Here is an 18,229-nt window from a genome sequence, read left to right on the forward strand (position 1 = left end):
TACAACCCCTTGTTCTAAGATTATGCTTCCTGGTCCTAGACTATCCCACGAGGAGGAACAATCTTTCTACAAATACCAAAACAGAAGTTGCTGGAAAAGCTCAGCAGGTCTGGCAGCATCTGTGAAGAGAAATCAGAGTTAACATTTCAGGTCTGGTGACCCTTCCTCAGAACTTGCTGCATGTATCCTTTTAAGCTATCAAAGAATATTGTATGTTTCAATAAGGTTTCATCTTCTGATTAGACAGTCCCTTCATTTCTGGTATCAGCCTAGTGAACATTCTCCAGACTGCCTCCAATGCCAGTGTATCTTTCCTTTGATAAGGGGTTTTAAACTGTCTACAGTATCTCAGCTGTGGTCTGACTAGTACCTTGCTTCATTTTAGCAAACCTTCCTACTTTTCCTATCCATTTCCTTCAAAACAAAAGCCAGCCTTCCATTCGCCTTGCCTGTTGCCCATCGAACTGACTTGTTAGCTTTTTGTGATTCATGGACATCCTCACCCAAATCTTATTAATCACACATAGTTTTGGAAATTTTGCAAATTTGTACTAAATTCTAAAGTGGGAACGTTTACCAGAGGGAAACACACAGCCTAGATATTTTTCTAATCAATACAGTTGGTAATTACAATCCTCTGAAGCAGATCAGACTTGAACCCAGGGATCACGGCTCAGAGGTAGGGACACTACCATTGTGCCACATGAACCTGACCAGCAGCCTTTCTTGCTCAGAATGTGTGCCAAATCAGTTCGGCTGCTGATAAATATCTGGCAGCATTTTTACTGGAGTTACACAATCAGACTTGGACATCCTAACTGTCTGAAGTAAGTAGGTTAATCAGAGGCCAGAAATTCCAGAACTCAGCAGCAGTGCTCCTTGGACACTGCCACCTGGAAGCCCAGGTGGAGGACGACCACTGAAGAAGGTAAGTATTGTTTGGGATTTTCTAGAGTTGGAGTTCACAGGTAGAGGGGTAGTAGAAGTGTCGCTATCAAGTGCAGCTAGCCAACTCTCAGAGGCCATCCATGAAAGCAAGAGGATCCCTTGGTGTTTTAATACTAATTTAGGGATTTTACCCCAATCGAAACTGCCAGCATGCCCAGTCAAGTAGGTCAGCTCTTTCTCCTTCAGTCTGATGTAAAGAAAATTCAGCCCAGAGAGGATCACGTGACTGTTAATTTAAGTGGTTGTTAATTGTTATTTAAGCCATTAATTGGTGGGGGATAGTGAAGGTTAACTATAGGTTTTCCTTTCCACAGCTGAATTTATAAGATGGTGAAAGATGGCAGACATCTCCCAGTGTCAATGCAATCAATGATCCTGACCTGTTCCTAGGATAGGAATATTCCAAAATTATTAGGATGAGTGTATGCCTGCATTAAGTCTCTACTTGGTCAGGGAAAGAATCATCAGTGAAATCAGTTGGAATTTTATGACTATAATTTCCTTAAATTTGACCATAAGATTAGATTCCATACAGTGTGGAAACAGGCCTTTCAGTCCACACCAACCTCTGATTATTGCACCTAACACTATAAGCAATTTAGCACGGCCAATTCACCTGACCTGCACATCTTTGGATTGTGGGAGGAAACCAGAGAATGTGCAATCTCCACACAGACAGTTGTCCAAGGCCAGGATCGAACCTAGCGGCCTGGTCCTACGAGGTAGCAGTGCTAACCACTGAGCCACCATACCACCCACTAATAAATGATCAGATTAATTGAAGTCAATAATACAACCTATAATGGAAGATTTCTGAACAGACGACATTGAGTTCATAAATAGTAAAATCACTGGACTTCCAAACACCTAGTAAGTTCTGCCTGAGTTTAGAGACTAGGCTCTGATAGTTTGCTGCAGGAGGCACTGGTCTGCGTCACGTTCATCAGCTTAATCAGACAGTTATCTAACAATAAGTAAGTGCAGTGTAGTTTCATTTATAGATGCCTCAAAATATGGCATGCTGATTGGCACACATTGGAAATGAATTTCTAAAGTGCTTTTGTTGAGCCTCCAGATCACATGTATGGATTGATCCCTCGAGGAATGAGTCATTAGGGTCAACCACTAATGATTGAAGGAATTAGAGGACTGCATTTGTGGCCAATGCTACCACAAGGCAGAGTAATGGACATGTTGATGATACTTAATGAGTTAAATGCAAAATTTTCAGGTCTCCTATTAAATGGCAATAAACTCTCCATACCATTAACTACATTCAATCAGAAAGTTATCTGTAACTACACTGTGCATCAATTTGCACATAACTGTTTAGATTACTTACAGTGTGGAAACAGGCCCTTCGGCCCAACAAGTCCACACTGACCCGCCGAAGCGCAACCCACCCAGACCCATTCCCCTACACCTAACACCACAGACAATTTAGCATGGCCAATTCACCTAATCTGCATATTTTTCGGCTGTGGGAGGAAACCGGAGCACCCGGAGGAAACCCACGCAGACACGGGGAGAATGTGCAAACTCCACACAGACAGTTGCCTGAGGTAGGAATTGAACCTGGGTCTCTGGCGTTGTGAGGCAGCAGTGCTAACTAACTGGGGGATGAGGAGGTGCACTAGTATGTTATGATGCCAACTATCAACACAACTCTTTTTAAAAAGTGGTCAAAACAAAGTGGTACTATCACTTCTAAAAGGAAAATACAATTGCAGTTATCAAAGCAATAAACACCACCGGTCACAGATGGATCATCTTGTTGGCCTGTAATGGTAGTACCATGTTGCATTGTTGGCAACTTACTCTCTGAATCAGGAACTAGTTCAGAATTCTTTTGCATTCTTACTCGGTGGCTTTTATACAGTGTCTTCCCCTTTAGCCCGGCTAATGTTCTAATGCGAGTGTGTGTCACAGCAGGAGTGACTGGAGCAGGTTACATGAGGTGTTTTCAGAAGACCAGACATTGATCTCAGAAATATACAAACAGCACCTTCATTTCAAAATTTGTAAACAATTGCAATATATTTGATTTTGTGTTTAACACAGGGTACAGCAATATACAAGAGACTTGTCAGAGGCCACCGTGGATGAAGTTTTGAGACGAGGTTTCAAACATTGGAGTGATGTTACTCCGCTATCGTTTCAAAAGTCAGATACTACGACGGCAGATATTGAAATTATCTTTGGTAGGAGAGGTATGTTCAAATGATAAAGTTAATAATCAAAACTGGAAACCTGAAATAAGAACATAAAATTCTGCAAATATTTGGATGTTAGTGTGCATTTGTAAGCAAATAACACAGTTGTGATTTTTCAGTTGCATTTAACATAGTAGCATGTTGATTATAATTTTTGGATTCAGAATTTGGAAGCCTGGACAATGATCCAAATCCATGCAACTGGATTTTACTGCTCAATCCAGTCATGTTATCAATGTTGGGATGGAGGCAGTGTAAAATAATTGGGTGGCAAGACCATCACCCTGTCCAACCCCAAGATGACCCCATCATAATATACCAATCGGGCTGGCATCATCAGATGAAAATAAATAACTAAATGGACAAATAGACTTGTTGACAAGTTTACTGACCTGAATAATATGCTGTCCAATACAAACTATGGCTATTTAAGCAGGTGAGTGGCAGTTGGCAGCATCTTATCTCGTTCTATGTGAAAAGAAGGCAGGATAGAAGAGACAGCATGTATTCAACAGGGGCACCTCTCAAGATGTCATTCCATTCCAACTTGTAATCCCACCCACTTTATCCTGCACTCAGCTCTGTGCTCCAAACCCTCAGGATTTATTTTTCCAGGCTCCTTCCTGAGGCCTAGGCAGTCCCCACACTTTTTAAATTCACTTTTCAGGATAAAGGTGAGGCCAGAATCTGATCCCATCACTGTGTGTCTGGAGTTACATGTAGGCCAGACCAGATAAGGATGGCAGTTTCCTTCCCTAAAGGACAATTAGTGACCCAGATGGTTTTTTTCTCAATTGACACAATGCTTTCATGGTCATCATTAGACACGTAATTCCAGTTTTTCTTTTGTTTATTGTATTCAAACTCCACGATCACACACACACACACACACACTCAAACAGAAGTTGCTGGAAAAGCTTAGCAGATCTGGCAGCATCTGTGAAAAGCAATCAGAATTAATGTTTCAGTTCCAGAGACCCTTCCTCAGAACTGATGGTAGCTAGGATTATATGCAGAAGACAAGGTGAGGAGGGGGGGGGGTGGTATGGATAAGAAGTAAACAATAGGTGGGGATACAGCCCAAAGACAGAGAAAAACATTGGACGGTAGAGGAGTCAATAATGATCTGGCAGGGAGAGTGAATAGATGTTAATGGGGACTGTTAGTGGCTAACCTGAGGTAATATATAATGGCAGACTACACACACACAGATACTCCTACACACACACACACACACACACTCACACACACACACAGGCACTCCTATACACACATACACACGGACACACATATACACAGACGTGTACACAGACACCCCCACACACCCTTACAGACACACACACTCCCACATGCACCCCCTCACAGACTTAAGACACTCTGCACTCACTACACACACACACTTTCTCACACTCACAACTCCCACCCCAGACAGACACACACACACAGACAGACAAAGACCTGCATGCACACATATATTTTGTGGGGTGAATTTGTACTTTCAGGGATACATTGTACTTTGCTCAAAAACTGCATACATTCATGTAAAACTCCGTTATCTCACTTTTTAGATTAGAATCAATCTAAACATCATGTCATAGACAGGGAACACGGGGGGCCCCCAACGCCTCATCTTCACCATGGATATCCAATCCCTCTACACCTCCATCCGCCATGACCAGGGCCTCCAAGCCCTCCGTTTTTTCCTCTCCCGATGTCCCCAATAGTACCCTTCCACCAACACTCTCATTCGTTTGGCCGAACTGGTGCTCACCCTTAGCAATTTCTCCTTCGAATTCTCCCACTTACTCCAGACCAAAGGGGTAGCCATGGGCACATGTATGGGCCCCAGCTATGCCTGTCTCTTTGTTGGCTACATAGAACAATCGATCTTCCGTAATTATACCGGCACCACTCCCCACCTCTTCCTCCGCTACATTGATGACTGCATTGGCGCCACTTCGTGCTCCCTTGAGGAGATTGAGCAATTCATCAACTTCACCCACACATTCCACCCTGACCTTAAATTTACCTGGACTATCTCTGACACCTCCCTCCCCTTCCTAGACCTCTCCATCTCCATTAATGACGACCAACGTGATACCGACATTTTTTACAAACCCACCAACTCCTACAGCTACCTGGATTACACCTCTTCCCACCCTACCTCCTGCAAAAATGTCATCCCATATTCCCAATTCCTCCGCCTCCGCCGTATCTGCTCCCAGGCGGACCAGTTCCACCACAGAACACACCAGATGGCCTCCTTCTTTAGAGACTGCAATTTCACTTCCCACATGGTTAAAGATGCCCTCCAATGCATATCGTCCACATCCCGCACCTCCGCCCTCAGACCCCACTCCTCCAACCGTAACAAGGACAGAACGCCTCTGGTGCTCACCTTCCACCCTACCAACCTTCCCATAAACCAAATTATCCACTGACATTTCTGCCACCTCCAAACAGACCCCACCACCAGGGATATATTTCCCTCCCCACCCCTTTCCGCCTTCCGCAAAGACCGTTCCCTCCGTGACTACCTGGTCAGGTCCACACCCCCCTACAACCCACCCTCCCATCCTGGTACCTTCCCCTGCCACTGCAGGAATTGCAAAACCTGCGCCCACACCTCCTCCCTCACCTCCATCCAAGGCCCTAAAGGAGCCTTCCACATCCATCAAAGTTTTACCTGCACATCCACCAATATCATTTATTGTATCCGTTGCTCCCGATGTGGTCTCCTCTACATTGGGGAGACTGGACGCCTCCTAGCAGAGCGCTTTAGGGAACATCTCCGGGACACCCGCACCAATCAACCAAACCGCCCCATGGCCCAACATTTGAACTCCCCCTCCCACTCTGCCGAGGACATGGAGGTCCTGGGCCTCCTTCACCGCCGCTCCCTCACCACCAGACGCCTGGAGGAAGAACGCCTCATCTTCTGCCTCGGAACACTTCAACCCCAGGGCATCAATGTGGACTTCAACAGTTTCCTCATTTCCCCTTCCTCCACCTCACCCCAGTTCCAAACCTCCAGCTCAGCACTGTCCCCATGACTTGTCCGACCTGCCTATCTCCTTTTCCACCTATCCACTCCACCCTCTCCTCTCTGACCTATCACCTTCATCTCCTCCCCCACTCACCCATTGTACTCTATGCTACTTTCTCCCCACCCCCATCCTCCTCTAGCTTATCTCTCCATGCTTCAGGCTCTCTGCCTTTATTCCTGATGAAGGGCTTTTGTCCGAAACGTCGATTTTACTGCTCCTCGAATGCTGCCTGAACTGCTGTGCTCTTCCAGCACCACTAATCCAGAACCTTCAACATATTGTCTAGCTATCACCATTGTTAACAGCTAACCCGAGAATGCAACTTTTAAAAAAAAAGGTTTTGTGATTGGCACATGAAAGAAGTGAAACTATCACTGTATTCTAACAGATGAAAGGCTTAATAGACAATCAATTTTTCAATGTATAATTTCAGTTACATCACACTGTAAATTTTTGCTATAAATTCTGTGTTACGATCGAGCCCTCCACTATCACCTGATGAAGGAGCATCGCTCCGAAAGCTAGTGTGCTTCCAATTAAACCTGTTGGACTATAACCTGGTGTTTTTTTTTAGATTAGATTACTTACAGTGTGGAAACAGGCCCTTCGGCCCAAGAAGTCCACACCGCCCCGCCGAAGCGTAACCCACCCATACCCCTACATCTACATTTACCCCTTACCTAACACTATGGGCAATTTAGCATGGCCAATTCACCTGGCCTGCACATCTTTGGAGTGTGGGAGGAAACCGGAGCACCCGGAGGAAACCCACGCAGACACGGGGAGAACGTGCAAACTCCACACAGTCAGTCGCCTGAGGCGGGAATTGAACCCGGGTCTCCGGCGCTGCGAGGCAGCAGTGCTAACCACTGTGCCACCGTGCCGCCCACGGTGTGATTTTTAAGCTTTGGTAAAGCACATATACCAGCCTTACCTATGCCTAACCTATATATGACTCCAGAAATCTCGAGCTGTTCTTAACTGCCATCTGAAATGGCTGAGCAAGCCTTTCAATTGTACTCAAGGTGCTGATTCACCATTAGCTAATGCTGGCATTGCAAATGATATCTACACCCCATGATTGAAGGATTTTTAAAAATCTGTCCTTGGAACAAAGGCTAATGAATTAAATAGTTCTTCGGTCTAATTATCAGTGCATGCCTAATATTATTATTTACCGCAGCCGATTGTTTAACTGTGCTATTTCCAGCATTTTGCAAACAAACACTTATGATGTTTCATTCCTTATTATAGATTATTAATTAATATGTCTGTTCAATATGTTTTGCTAGATCATGGAGATGGAGTTCCTTTTGATGGATCAGGTGGGGTTCTGGCTCACGCCTTTGCTCCTGGACCATCCCTTGGAGGTGATGCTCATTTTGATGACGATGAGATTTGGACAACAGGAAATGATGGTAAACAGTTCTCAAAATTAACTAAATAAGTTAAATAACTTGAGTCCTTGCTGATGTCAAACAATAAAGCCTGAGGTAGCAGGGAAGCTGTTTGTTGGTACTGGTATAGGCAAGGTTTTGAAGAATGAGATCAAATGATAAATGCAGTAAAGAGTGAGGTATTGCTACCTAACTTTGATTTATTCTTTGGCAATAATGGTCCTGACATGCAAAGATTGCATAACTTGGAAACTGTGCTGTGAATTCTTTTCATATTCGTGATCAAAATATTTAGATTGTCAAACAGGGGGTCCAAGCTGTTTAACATAAAGTCTTTAAGCTTGGATAATTTTGACACAAAATACTTTGGAAATCTAAACAGGTCTGCATGAATACTGCCTGTACCAGTTCTGCAGTGTACAGACTGCCAGGTCCGACTCCACGTTGGAGTTTTTATCCATACACTGTTACAACCCGAAAGGTCACGGGTCACCTGACTCCATTAGATTACTGAGATGCCTTGTTAGTTTTTTTTCTTGACAATAGATAGTTGCAGTAGCAGAGATGGAATGGGTGTGAGGTGGCAGAGAGAGAATGGTGGCACTTATCCTGGAGATGCAGAGAAAGTCATTGACCTTCTTCCTTCATTGCTGAGCATTGCTCCAGACAGTAGAGATCATACTTAATGGATTGGCATTCTCAGTCCAGGCTGACAGGATCTGCTAACATGGTGTCTTCCACTAATCCTCAGGGAAGAGGAAATTTATTGCTGTCCACCACCCCACCTCGCAGAACCTCAAACTACCTGTACACAACGCAAACACTAGTTCCTTCTTATTTTCACTTTCTGGTCCGTTCATGAATTCCAGTGAGCGGCAAGTTCCGTGGGAAGATGGTACAATCAGACCAGCAGTGGGACCACAATGAGGGCTATGGTAGTAGCTCATGAGGCAAGTTCAGAATAATACAAAGAGAAATCCCACCAAGCTTCAGGAATAAACCTTTCCAGAAACTTGATAAAATTGGTACTTGGCTAAAATATGGTGGTTTTTGAATTGACCACTTTGAAACAATATAAATCTGTGACCAATTGGAAAGGCAGGAGTTTGTCTCATCTTCACTGTGTGCTTATCTAACAGAAATTCAAATGAACTGATATCTTTCTTACAAATAATGAAATAACTTATTTCTGATAAATGTTAATATAATCAGCTTTGAATGCAATGTTTTAATGTTGTTTTTCTAGGAATCAACTTGGAGATAGTTGTCACGCATGAAGTTGGACATTCTCTGGGACTTGGTCATTCGAATGATAAAAACGCTGTGATGTTTGCCACCTACTCTTTTAGGGATCCATTTATGCTTATGCCTGATGATATTAAAGGAATCCAGTTTTTATACGGTAATACAGCATTAACTTCTATTTATTTAGGGTGTACTTAAATTTAAAAAGCTTCACAAGGGAATAATCAAACTGAATTTAGCTTTAGCATCTGGAGGTGTGTGGTAGAATTCTCCATATGGGTTAGATATTCTGGTTTCAAAACCTACCTCAGGATACCATGTACAAAGAGGCAGATTAAGTAAGCGAATCAAAATTTTAACCTAATCAGTTAAGGAAATATCAAGGCAAATGAACAAAGGGTTAGGCTTTAAGTGTTGTCTAAAATCAGAAAAGAAAGATAAACACACAGATTAGCTTTCACAGAGAATTCCTTGGCTTAAAGCCTAAGCAGCTGAAGACACAGAAGGCAATAGTATAAGGCCACGAAAGCAGGGATTCTCAATGTTTTTCCTTCATACTGGACTATCAATACCTGCTATTCTGTTTCATCTGGTAGAAATGTTCTTCAGGATTCAGTCAATCATGGTGCTGCTGAATTATTTTTCTTGATAGACATTGAACTTCCTTATCCAGAGTGCATCCTGTGCTTTGGTTAACTTCAATGGTTTTACCAAAATGATATTTGACTTTAAGAAATATTGGGAGAAAGTGAGGACTGCAGATGCTGGAGATCAGAGCTGAAAAATATGTTGCTGGAAAAGCGCAGCAGGTCAGGCAGTATCCAAGGAGAAGGAGAATCGACGTTTCAGGCATAAGCTTCAGGAAGAATTCTCCTGCTCCTTGGATGCTGCCTGACCTGCTGCATTTAAGAAATACTGATTAATTAACTGGGGGAGAGAAAAGTCAGTAGCAATCATAAGGCTGTTTCCTTCCCCATTTTGGTCTGATAAAAAGAAAACGGGAAAAAATAGACTCGTTAGTCTAAAATCTGTTATCGCAAAAATACCAAAATCCTTTATTAATGAGGTGATAACAGGACATAAAAAAAACCCATAAGGCAATCAGACAGAGTCAACATCCTTTTGTAAAAAAGGGAATCATACTTGAAATGTAGTAGAATCCTTTAAAATGCATCATCGAAGTAACCAATAGATGTAGTGTGTTTGATTTCCAACAGGCATTTGATGAGGAAATACTTAAATGGTTATTGCACAAGATAAGAGCTCATGGTATGGGGTGATAGTTCAACATGGTTGGGTAGTGGCTAACTGAGCAGAAATAGAGTTATCTTCACCGTTTTCAGGTTGCCAAACTGTGATCAGTGGGCAGCTGAAGTGTCCACTGGTGGGGTTCAACTATTTATAAGCTATATCAATATCATGGCTGAAGGGACAGACTGTATTGGAGCCAAATTTATTTATGATACAAATACAGTGTATATGTAGGAAAGCAAGTGAGGATAAAGAGATAGAGATGGAAATGATTTAAAGATGGGTTAAGTGAGTAAGCAAAAAATTGGAATTGAACATGGAAAAATGTAAGATTAATCTTCTGACTGGAAGAATAGAAAAGCAGAGTATTATTTGAACGCAGGCAGAGAGCAGCACGTAGTGACACAGAGAAATTTTGTTGTCCTGTTGCATGAATCAAAAACGTTAGCCTGCAGATAAAGCAAACATCTGCAAAGCAGGTGAACCGAATGCTGGGTTCCATTTCAAGGGGCAGTCCAAACATATAAAAACCTTCATACAATTCTGCAGCAGAATTGTTAAGACAGCACCTGGTAGAGTGATGGGGAGGAGCTGATGTTGGACTGGGGTGGGCAAAGTTAAAAGTCACACAACCTGGACTATAACCTGGTGTTGTGTGATGTTTAACCTGTACAATGTATAGTCTTGGTTTCTTTACTTAAAGAGGGATCATTTTCATTTTTCTTTATTCTTACATGGGATAAGGGCATTGAGTCATATAGTCATAGAGATGTACAGCATGGAAACAGACCCTTCGGTCCAACCTGTCCATGCCGACCAGATATCCCAACCCAATCTAGTCCCACCTGCCAGCACTTGGCCCATATCCCTCCAAACCCTTCCTATTCATATACCCATCCAAATGCCTCTTAAATGTTGCAATTGTACCAACCTCCACCACTTCCTCTGGCAGCTCATTCCATACACACACCACCCTCTGTGTGAAAAAGTTGCCCCTTAGGTCTCTTTTATATTTTCCCCTCTCACCCTAAACCTATGCCCTCTAGTTCTGGACTCCCCAACCCCATGGAAAGGACTTTTCCTACTTATCCTATCCATGCCCCTCATAATTTTGTAAACATCTATGAGGTCACGCCTCAGCCTTTGACGCTCCAGGGAAAACAGCCCCCAGCCTGTTCAGCCTCTCCCTATAGCTCAAATCCTTGCAACATCCTTGTAAATTTTTTTCTGAACCCTTTCAAGTTTCACATCTTTCCAATAGGAAGGAGACCAGAATTGCACGCAATATTCCAACAGTGGCCGAACCAATGTCCTGTACAGCCACAATATGACCTCCCAACTCCTGTACTCAATACTCTGACCAATAAAGGAAAGCATACCAAACGCCTTCTTCACTATCCTATCTACCTGCGACTCCACTTTCAAGGAGTTATGATCCTGCACTCCAAGGTCTCTTTGTTCAGCAACACTCCACAGGACCTTACCATTAAGTGTATAAGTCCTGCTAAGATTTGTTTTCCCAAAATGCAACACCTCGCATTTATCTGAATTAAACTCCATCCGCCACTTCTCAGCCCATTTGCCCATCTGGTCAAGATCTTGTTATGATCTGATGTAACCCTCTTCACTATCCACTACACCTCCAATTTTGGTGTCATCTGCAAACTTACTAACTATACCTCTTCTGCTCGCATCCAAATTATTTACGTAAATGAAACAAAGTAGAGGACCCAGCACCAATCCTTGTGGCACTCCACTGGCCACAGGCCTCCAGTCTGAAAAACAACCCTCCACCACCACCCTCTGTCTTCTACCTTTGAGCCAGTTCTGTATTGAAATGACTAGTTCTCCCAGTATACCATGAGATCTAACCTTGCTAATCAGTCTCCCATGGGGAACCTTGTTGAACGCCTTAGTGAAGTCCATATAGATCACATCTACCATTCTGCCCTCAACAATCCTCTTTGTTACTTCTTCAAAAAACTCAATCAAGTTTGTGAGACATGATTTCCCATGCACAAAGCCATGTTGACTATCCCTAATCAGTCCTTGCCTTTCCAAATACATGTACATCCTGTCCCTCAGGATTCCCTCCAACAACTTGCCCACCACAATTTGACCTAAGACATCAGGCTCACTGGACTGTAGTTCCCTGGCTTGTCCTTACCACCATTCTTAAACAGTGGCACCACGTTTGCCAACCTCCAGTCTTCCGCCACCTGACCTGTGACTATCGATGATTCAAATATCTCAGCAAGAGGCCCAGCAATCACATCTCTAGCTTCCCACAGAGTTCTAGGGTACACCTGATCAGGTCATGGGGATTTATCCACCTTTATGTGTTTCATGACATCCAGCATTCCTCCTTTGTAATGTGGACATTTTGCAAGGTGTCACCATCTATTTCCCTATAGTCTATATATTCCATATCCTTTTCCACAGTAAATACTGATGCAAAATACTTGTTTAGTATCTCCCCCCTTTTCTGCAGCTCCACACAAAGGCCGCCTTGCTGATCTTTAAGGTGCCCTATTCTCTCCCTAGTTACCCTTTTGTCCTTAAAGTATTTGTAAAAACCCTTTGGATTCTCCTTAATTCTATTTGCCAAAGCTATCTCATGTCCCCTTTTTGCCTTCCTTATTTACCTCTTAAATATACTCCTACTGCCTTTGTACTCTTCTAAGGATTCACTCGATCTATCCTGTCTATACCTGACATATGCTTCTTTCTTTTTCTTAACGAAATCCTCAATTTCTTTAGTTGCTCAGCAATTTGTTGCCCATCCAAATTAATCTTGAACTGAATGGCTCTCTGGCCTACTTCACAGGGCAGTTAAGAGTCAATTGCATTGATGTGAGTCTGAAGTCATATGTAGGCCAGACTTGCTAAGGATGGTAGATTTCTTTCCCTATCGAGGATTATTGTACCAGATATATATGTTTATAACAATAATTGGCAGTTTGTACATGATTGTTATTAAATCAGTTTTATATTTGTGAAAAATACATCTTTTATTGAAATTTATTGAAATCAAATTTCACCATCTGCCTTCATGGAATTTGTACTGATGATTCTGTTGTTTTGGATTATCAGCCCAGTGATATTGGCTACTACACCTCCCCTCCTGTTAAACATAACTCGGAGAAGGTTCATTTGGCTGGAGGAAGAGCTTGTCTTATGAGTAAAGGTTGATGAGATTTAGCCCAGTTGCAGCTTCTGAATAAGAAGTGATCTTTCTGAAACATGTCTTCTGAGAGGGTTTCACAGGGTAAATGCTAGGAGTTTCCATTGTGGTGGAATCTTGAAATGGGGAACAGTTTAAAAATAAGGACTTCCTCTTTTATGACATAAATGAGGAAGAATTTCTTTTTCAGAGTTGCATTAAGTTTTGACAGTCTTTTCTGAAGAGAGCAGCAGAAATCAAAGCCATTTAATATATTGAAGGCTGGGTTAGACAAACCTTTGATTTAGAGGAGAGCTAAGGGTTTTGGGAGATGGGCAGGAAAATGGAATTAAAACATCAGATCAGCTATGTAATTACTGACCGGTAGAGCAGGCTCATTGGTCTGAAGAACCGTTTCCTGCACCAATTCATTGGATTCACGGTCAATGTTAAGGTCTCCCAGAGTTACTCCCTCATTCCAAATGACAATGCCACCACTTCTGTGGATCTGTCATGCCAATGAGATCAGATATTCCCAAGAATGCTGGTGAAAGCACCTGACACATTAAATGTAAAGCCTGTTAAACCATCAGTCCACCTATCATTCTGCATGTGAACTCATTCACAGAGTGTTACTTGGTCCCTATTTTCATCTTACTATCTATATTTTTTGTTAAATTCAGGACGCCCAGTTACACCACCAGGCACAAATCCAACACAAGGACCGTTACCCTGTGATCCAGATGTGTTCATGGATGCTGCTGTCAGATTCAATGGCAATTTTCTTTTCTTCAAGAATGGGTAAACTTCCTGTTAGCCTCTCAGTATTTAAACTGTATAGAGCAAAGGTAACAAGAATCAATGAGCTGACATTAATGGCAAGACTAAGAACAATAACTGCCTTCTCATGAACAATGTTTGAGCTATTTACAGGCCCAAACTGCTTTTTCTTTCCACCAGGAAGAAACTGACATCAAGTGATTATTTTCAGTATTTTCTCCTTTTAATTCATGTATTTCCTGCCACTAGTGGTTCCTTCAAGACTTGATACATGGGCGACTCACTGCTCCAAAAACCTTAAAACAGTGCAGGTGGAACAACTACAATTTCCAAAGTATAACAATAAATAGCATGGTTTATTTTGCTATTTATTGGCCATATAAATAGGGTTAAGGTCAGAGTTAGGGTCAGGGTTAGGCTCAGGGTTAGGATCAGAGTTGGTCATTCTTGTAAAGAACCAGACAATGGATGGAATCAGAGCCATAATCTGATGAGAATTACATGATATGATTCCAGGATTGCTACCTTTCTCTTTTCAGTCTTTGGACCAAATTTCTACTGTTAAATGTTATTAACATGTCTGACCTCCATTTTAAATGATAGGCAAGTAAACAATGACAAGTAACTGGCACCAAATGAAACCAAAACCGAACAATATCTGTTCTAGGAAAAAAAAAGTTGTCAGAATCAATAAATACAATAATCCAGTAGTTGCCAGAATTATTTAAAACTAATGAAGAGTGAAAACCGGGAATGTTTTTTTTTAATCATTTCAGATTTGTGTATTTTCAGTAATTTCAATATTTTGCTCAGGCTGTCATTTCCTAATTTTTTTCCCTGTCTTTTCTGTGATCGAGCTTTCTTTGAATTAGGTCATTGAGAATTTAATCATGTTTTTATTCGCAATAAAGTTGGCATCTACTGGATTATTGTATTTATTGATTCTGACATTTTTTTTCTCCTAGAACAGATATTATTCGGTTTTGGTTTCGTTTGGTGCCAGTTACTTGTCATTTGTTTACTTGCCTATCATTTAAAATAACATTTAACAGTTGATGTTGTGGGTGGCACAGTGTCTCAGTGGTTAGCACTGCTGCTTCACAGCACTAGGGTCCCAGGTTCGATTCCAGCCTCGGGTGACATGTCTATGTGGAGTTTGCACATCTCCCCATGTCTGCGTGGGTTTCCTCTGGGTGCTCCGGTTTCCTCCCACAGTCCAAAGATATGCAGGTCAGGTGAATTGGCCATGCTAAATTACCCGTAATGTTAGGTGCATTAGTCAAGAGGGAGCTGGGTTGGTGTGGACTTGTTGGGCTGAAGGGACTGTTTCCACACTGTAGGGAATCTAATCAAAATCATTGATGGGGTGAGATTTCTATATACAGCATCATAAATTCATTATAAAAGAATTTGCAACATGTGTATAAGGAGCAACAGTAGGTCATTTAGTCCCTTATCTGCTCCACCACTCCATGTGATTCTGACTGATCAGATGATAATCTACATTACCACCTACCTCTGATAGCCTTTTGCTCCCTTGTTTAAGAAGAAACTATTCAACTCTGCTTTTAAAATATTCAACAGTATCCTGCATAACTGAAGCATGACCTCTTTACTTTTGTATTCAATTCCCTTCACAATAAGTGATAACATTCTATTATTTTTCCCGACTACTTGCTATACCTGTACATTATCCTTTTGAGATTCATGTAATAGTACTGGAAGAAAGTGAGGACTGCAGATGCTGGTGATCAGAGTCGAGAGTGTGGGGCTGGAAAAGCACAGCAGGTCAGGCAGCATCCGAGGAGCAGGAGGATCAATGTTTTGGGCATAAGCCCTTCATCAGGAATTCCTGATTTTCCTTCTCATCAGATGCTGTCTGACCCGCTGTACTTTTCCAGCACCATTCTCTCGACTTTGCAATTTCTCACCATTTGGAAATGTTTCCTTTTTATTCTTCCTGCTGAACTAGACAATTTCACATTTTCCCACAATGTACTCCATTTTCCGGATCTTTGCCCACATGTGTAACCGCTCTGTATCTTTTTGTAATTTCCTTATGTTTTCTTCAAAATTTACTTTCTTACCTATCTTTATGTCATCCACAACCATACCACCTCTTTGCCCAAGTCATTTAAATGAATTGTAATCAGTTGAGGTCCCAGTACTCAATAGATGTGAAGCTGGAAAAGCACAGTAGGTCAGACAGCATCCAAGCAGCAGGAAAATCAACAAAGGAAACCCTTCATCAGGCCTGAGGAGGAAGAGGGAGCCCAGAAGTAAATAGAGAGAGTGGGGTGGGGCTGGGGGAAGGGTAGGTGGGATGGTGATAGGGGGATGCAGGTAGTGGGTTATTGTGATTGGTCAGTGGCAGGCAGTCATGCATTTGTGAGTGGGAAGATGGACAGGTTAGGTCAGGTCAGGGAGGCGAATGGGGGGGTAAGGAGGGGAGCTGGATGTGGGATAAGGCTGGGGGTGGAGGGAGTTTGAGGCTGGTGAAGTCAATATTGAGGCCATCGGGCTGTAAGCTCCTCAGATGAAATATCAGGTGTTATTTTCTCCAGTTTGTGTTTGGCTTCACTCTGATAGTGATGGAGGCCAGGGATAGGCATGTTGCCAAGGGAGTGGGAGGGGGAATTAAATTGGATGGCAACTGGAAGGTTGGGTTGGTTGATGTATGCAGTGCTCAGATGCTCTGCGAACCAGTCTCCAAGGCTGCGTTTGGTCGCCCCAATATAGAGGAGACCATATCAGGAGCAACAGATACACTAGATCAGGTTGGATGAAGTGCAGGTGAATCTCTGTCAGATCTAGAAGAATTGTCTGGAGCCTTGCACAGAGGTGAGAGGTCAGGTGTTGCACTTCTTGCAGTTGTAGGGAAAGGCACCGGCTGTGATGGAGAAATTGGTGGGGAATGTAGAGTTGGTGGGGAATGTAGAGTTGGTGGGGAGCATAGAGTTGGTGAGGAATGTAGAGTTGGTGAGGAATGTAGAGTTGGTGAGGAGCGTAGAGTTGGTGGGGAATGTAGAGTTGGTGAGGAATGTAGAGTTGGTGGGGAATGTAGAGTTGGTGGGGAATGTAGAGTTGGTGGGGAATGTAGAGTTGGTGGGGAATGTAGAGTTGGTGAGGAATGTAGAGTTGGTGAGGAATGTAGAGTTGGTGGGGAATGTAGAGTTGGTGGGGAATGTAGAGTTGGTGAGGAATGTAGAGTTGGTGAGGAATGTAGAGTTGGTGGGGAATGTAGAGTTGGTGGGGAATGTAGAGTTGGTGAGGAATGTAGAGTTGGTGGGGAATGTAGAGTTGGTGGGGAATGTAGAGTTGGTGAGGAATGTAGAGTTGGTGGGGAATGTAGAGTTGGTGGGGAATGTAGAGTTGGTGGGGAATGTAGAGTTGGTGGGGAATGTAGAGTTGGTGAGGAATGTAGAGTTGGTGAGGAATGTAGAGTTGGTGAGGAATGTAGAGTTGGTGGGGAATGTAGAGTTGGTGAGGAATGTAGAGTTGGTGGGGAGCGTAGAGTTGGTGAGGAATGTAGAGTTGGTGAGGAATGTAGAGTTGGTGAGGAATGTAGAGTTGGTGGGGAATGTAGAGTTGGCGTGGGAGTCACAGAGTGAACAGTCCTTGCTGAAAGCGGACAAGGTAGGGAAGGAAATATTTTTCTGGTGGTGGGTCTGATTGAAGGTGGCAGAAATGTCAGAGGATGATGTGATGGATCAGAGGTTGGTGGGGTGGTACATGAGGACTAAGGAGACTCGGTGTAGTGGGGAGGGGTTTTGAGGACATATGCGCAGGAGATAGAAGAGATGCAGTTGAGGGCATCCTTAATTACCGAGGAGGAGAAACTACAGTCCCTAAGGTAGGAGGATATTTGGTGAGGTAGAATGCCTCATCCTGAGAGCAGTTGCAGTGGAGGCAGAGGAATTGAGAGTATGGAATAACATTTTTGCTGGACAGTGGGCAAGAGGAGGTAGTTGTGGGAGTTGTTGGGTTTGAAATGGATGTTAGTGGTAAGTTCATTTCTGGAGATGGAGATGGTCCAGGGAGGGGAGGGAGGTGTCAGAAATGGTCCAGGTGCATTTGACGGTTCGATGGAAGGTGTTGGTGAAGTTGATGAACTGCTCAAGCTCCTGGCGGAAGCACAAGGCAACACCAATGCAGTCATCAATATAGCAGAGAATGAGGTGAGGG

At 43.0% G+C, this 18,229-nt stretch overlaps 1 protein-coding gene across 1 annotated transcript in view; it reads left to right on the plus strand.

Moving 5' to 3' along the window:
• Window positions 1–18,229, plus strand: part of LOC140481673 (stromelysin-1-like) — a 37,215-nt gene that overhangs the window by 10,446 nt on the left and 8,540 nt on the right. The window contains exons 3-6 of the mRNA XM_072578227.1: window positions 3,010–3,158; window positions 7,501–7,626; window positions 8,852–9,007; window positions 13,948–14,065. Coding sequence (XP_072434328.1) covers window positions 3,010–3,158; window positions 7,501–7,626; window positions 8,852–9,007; window positions 13,948–14,065 — 549 coding nt within the window. The remainder of the gene's footprint in view (window positions 1–3,009; window positions 3,159–7,500; window positions 7,627–8,851; window positions 9,008–13,947; window positions 14,066–18,229) is intronic.

Source organism: Chiloscyllium punctatum, chromosome 9 (assembly GCF_047496795.1).
Source record: "Chiloscyllium punctatum isolate Juve2018m chromosome 9, sChiPun1.3, whole genome shotgun sequence".
Classification (NCBI taxonomy): domain Eukaryota; kingdom Metazoa; phylum Chordata; class Chondrichthyes; order Orectolobiformes; family Hemiscylliidae; genus Chiloscyllium; species Chiloscyllium punctatum.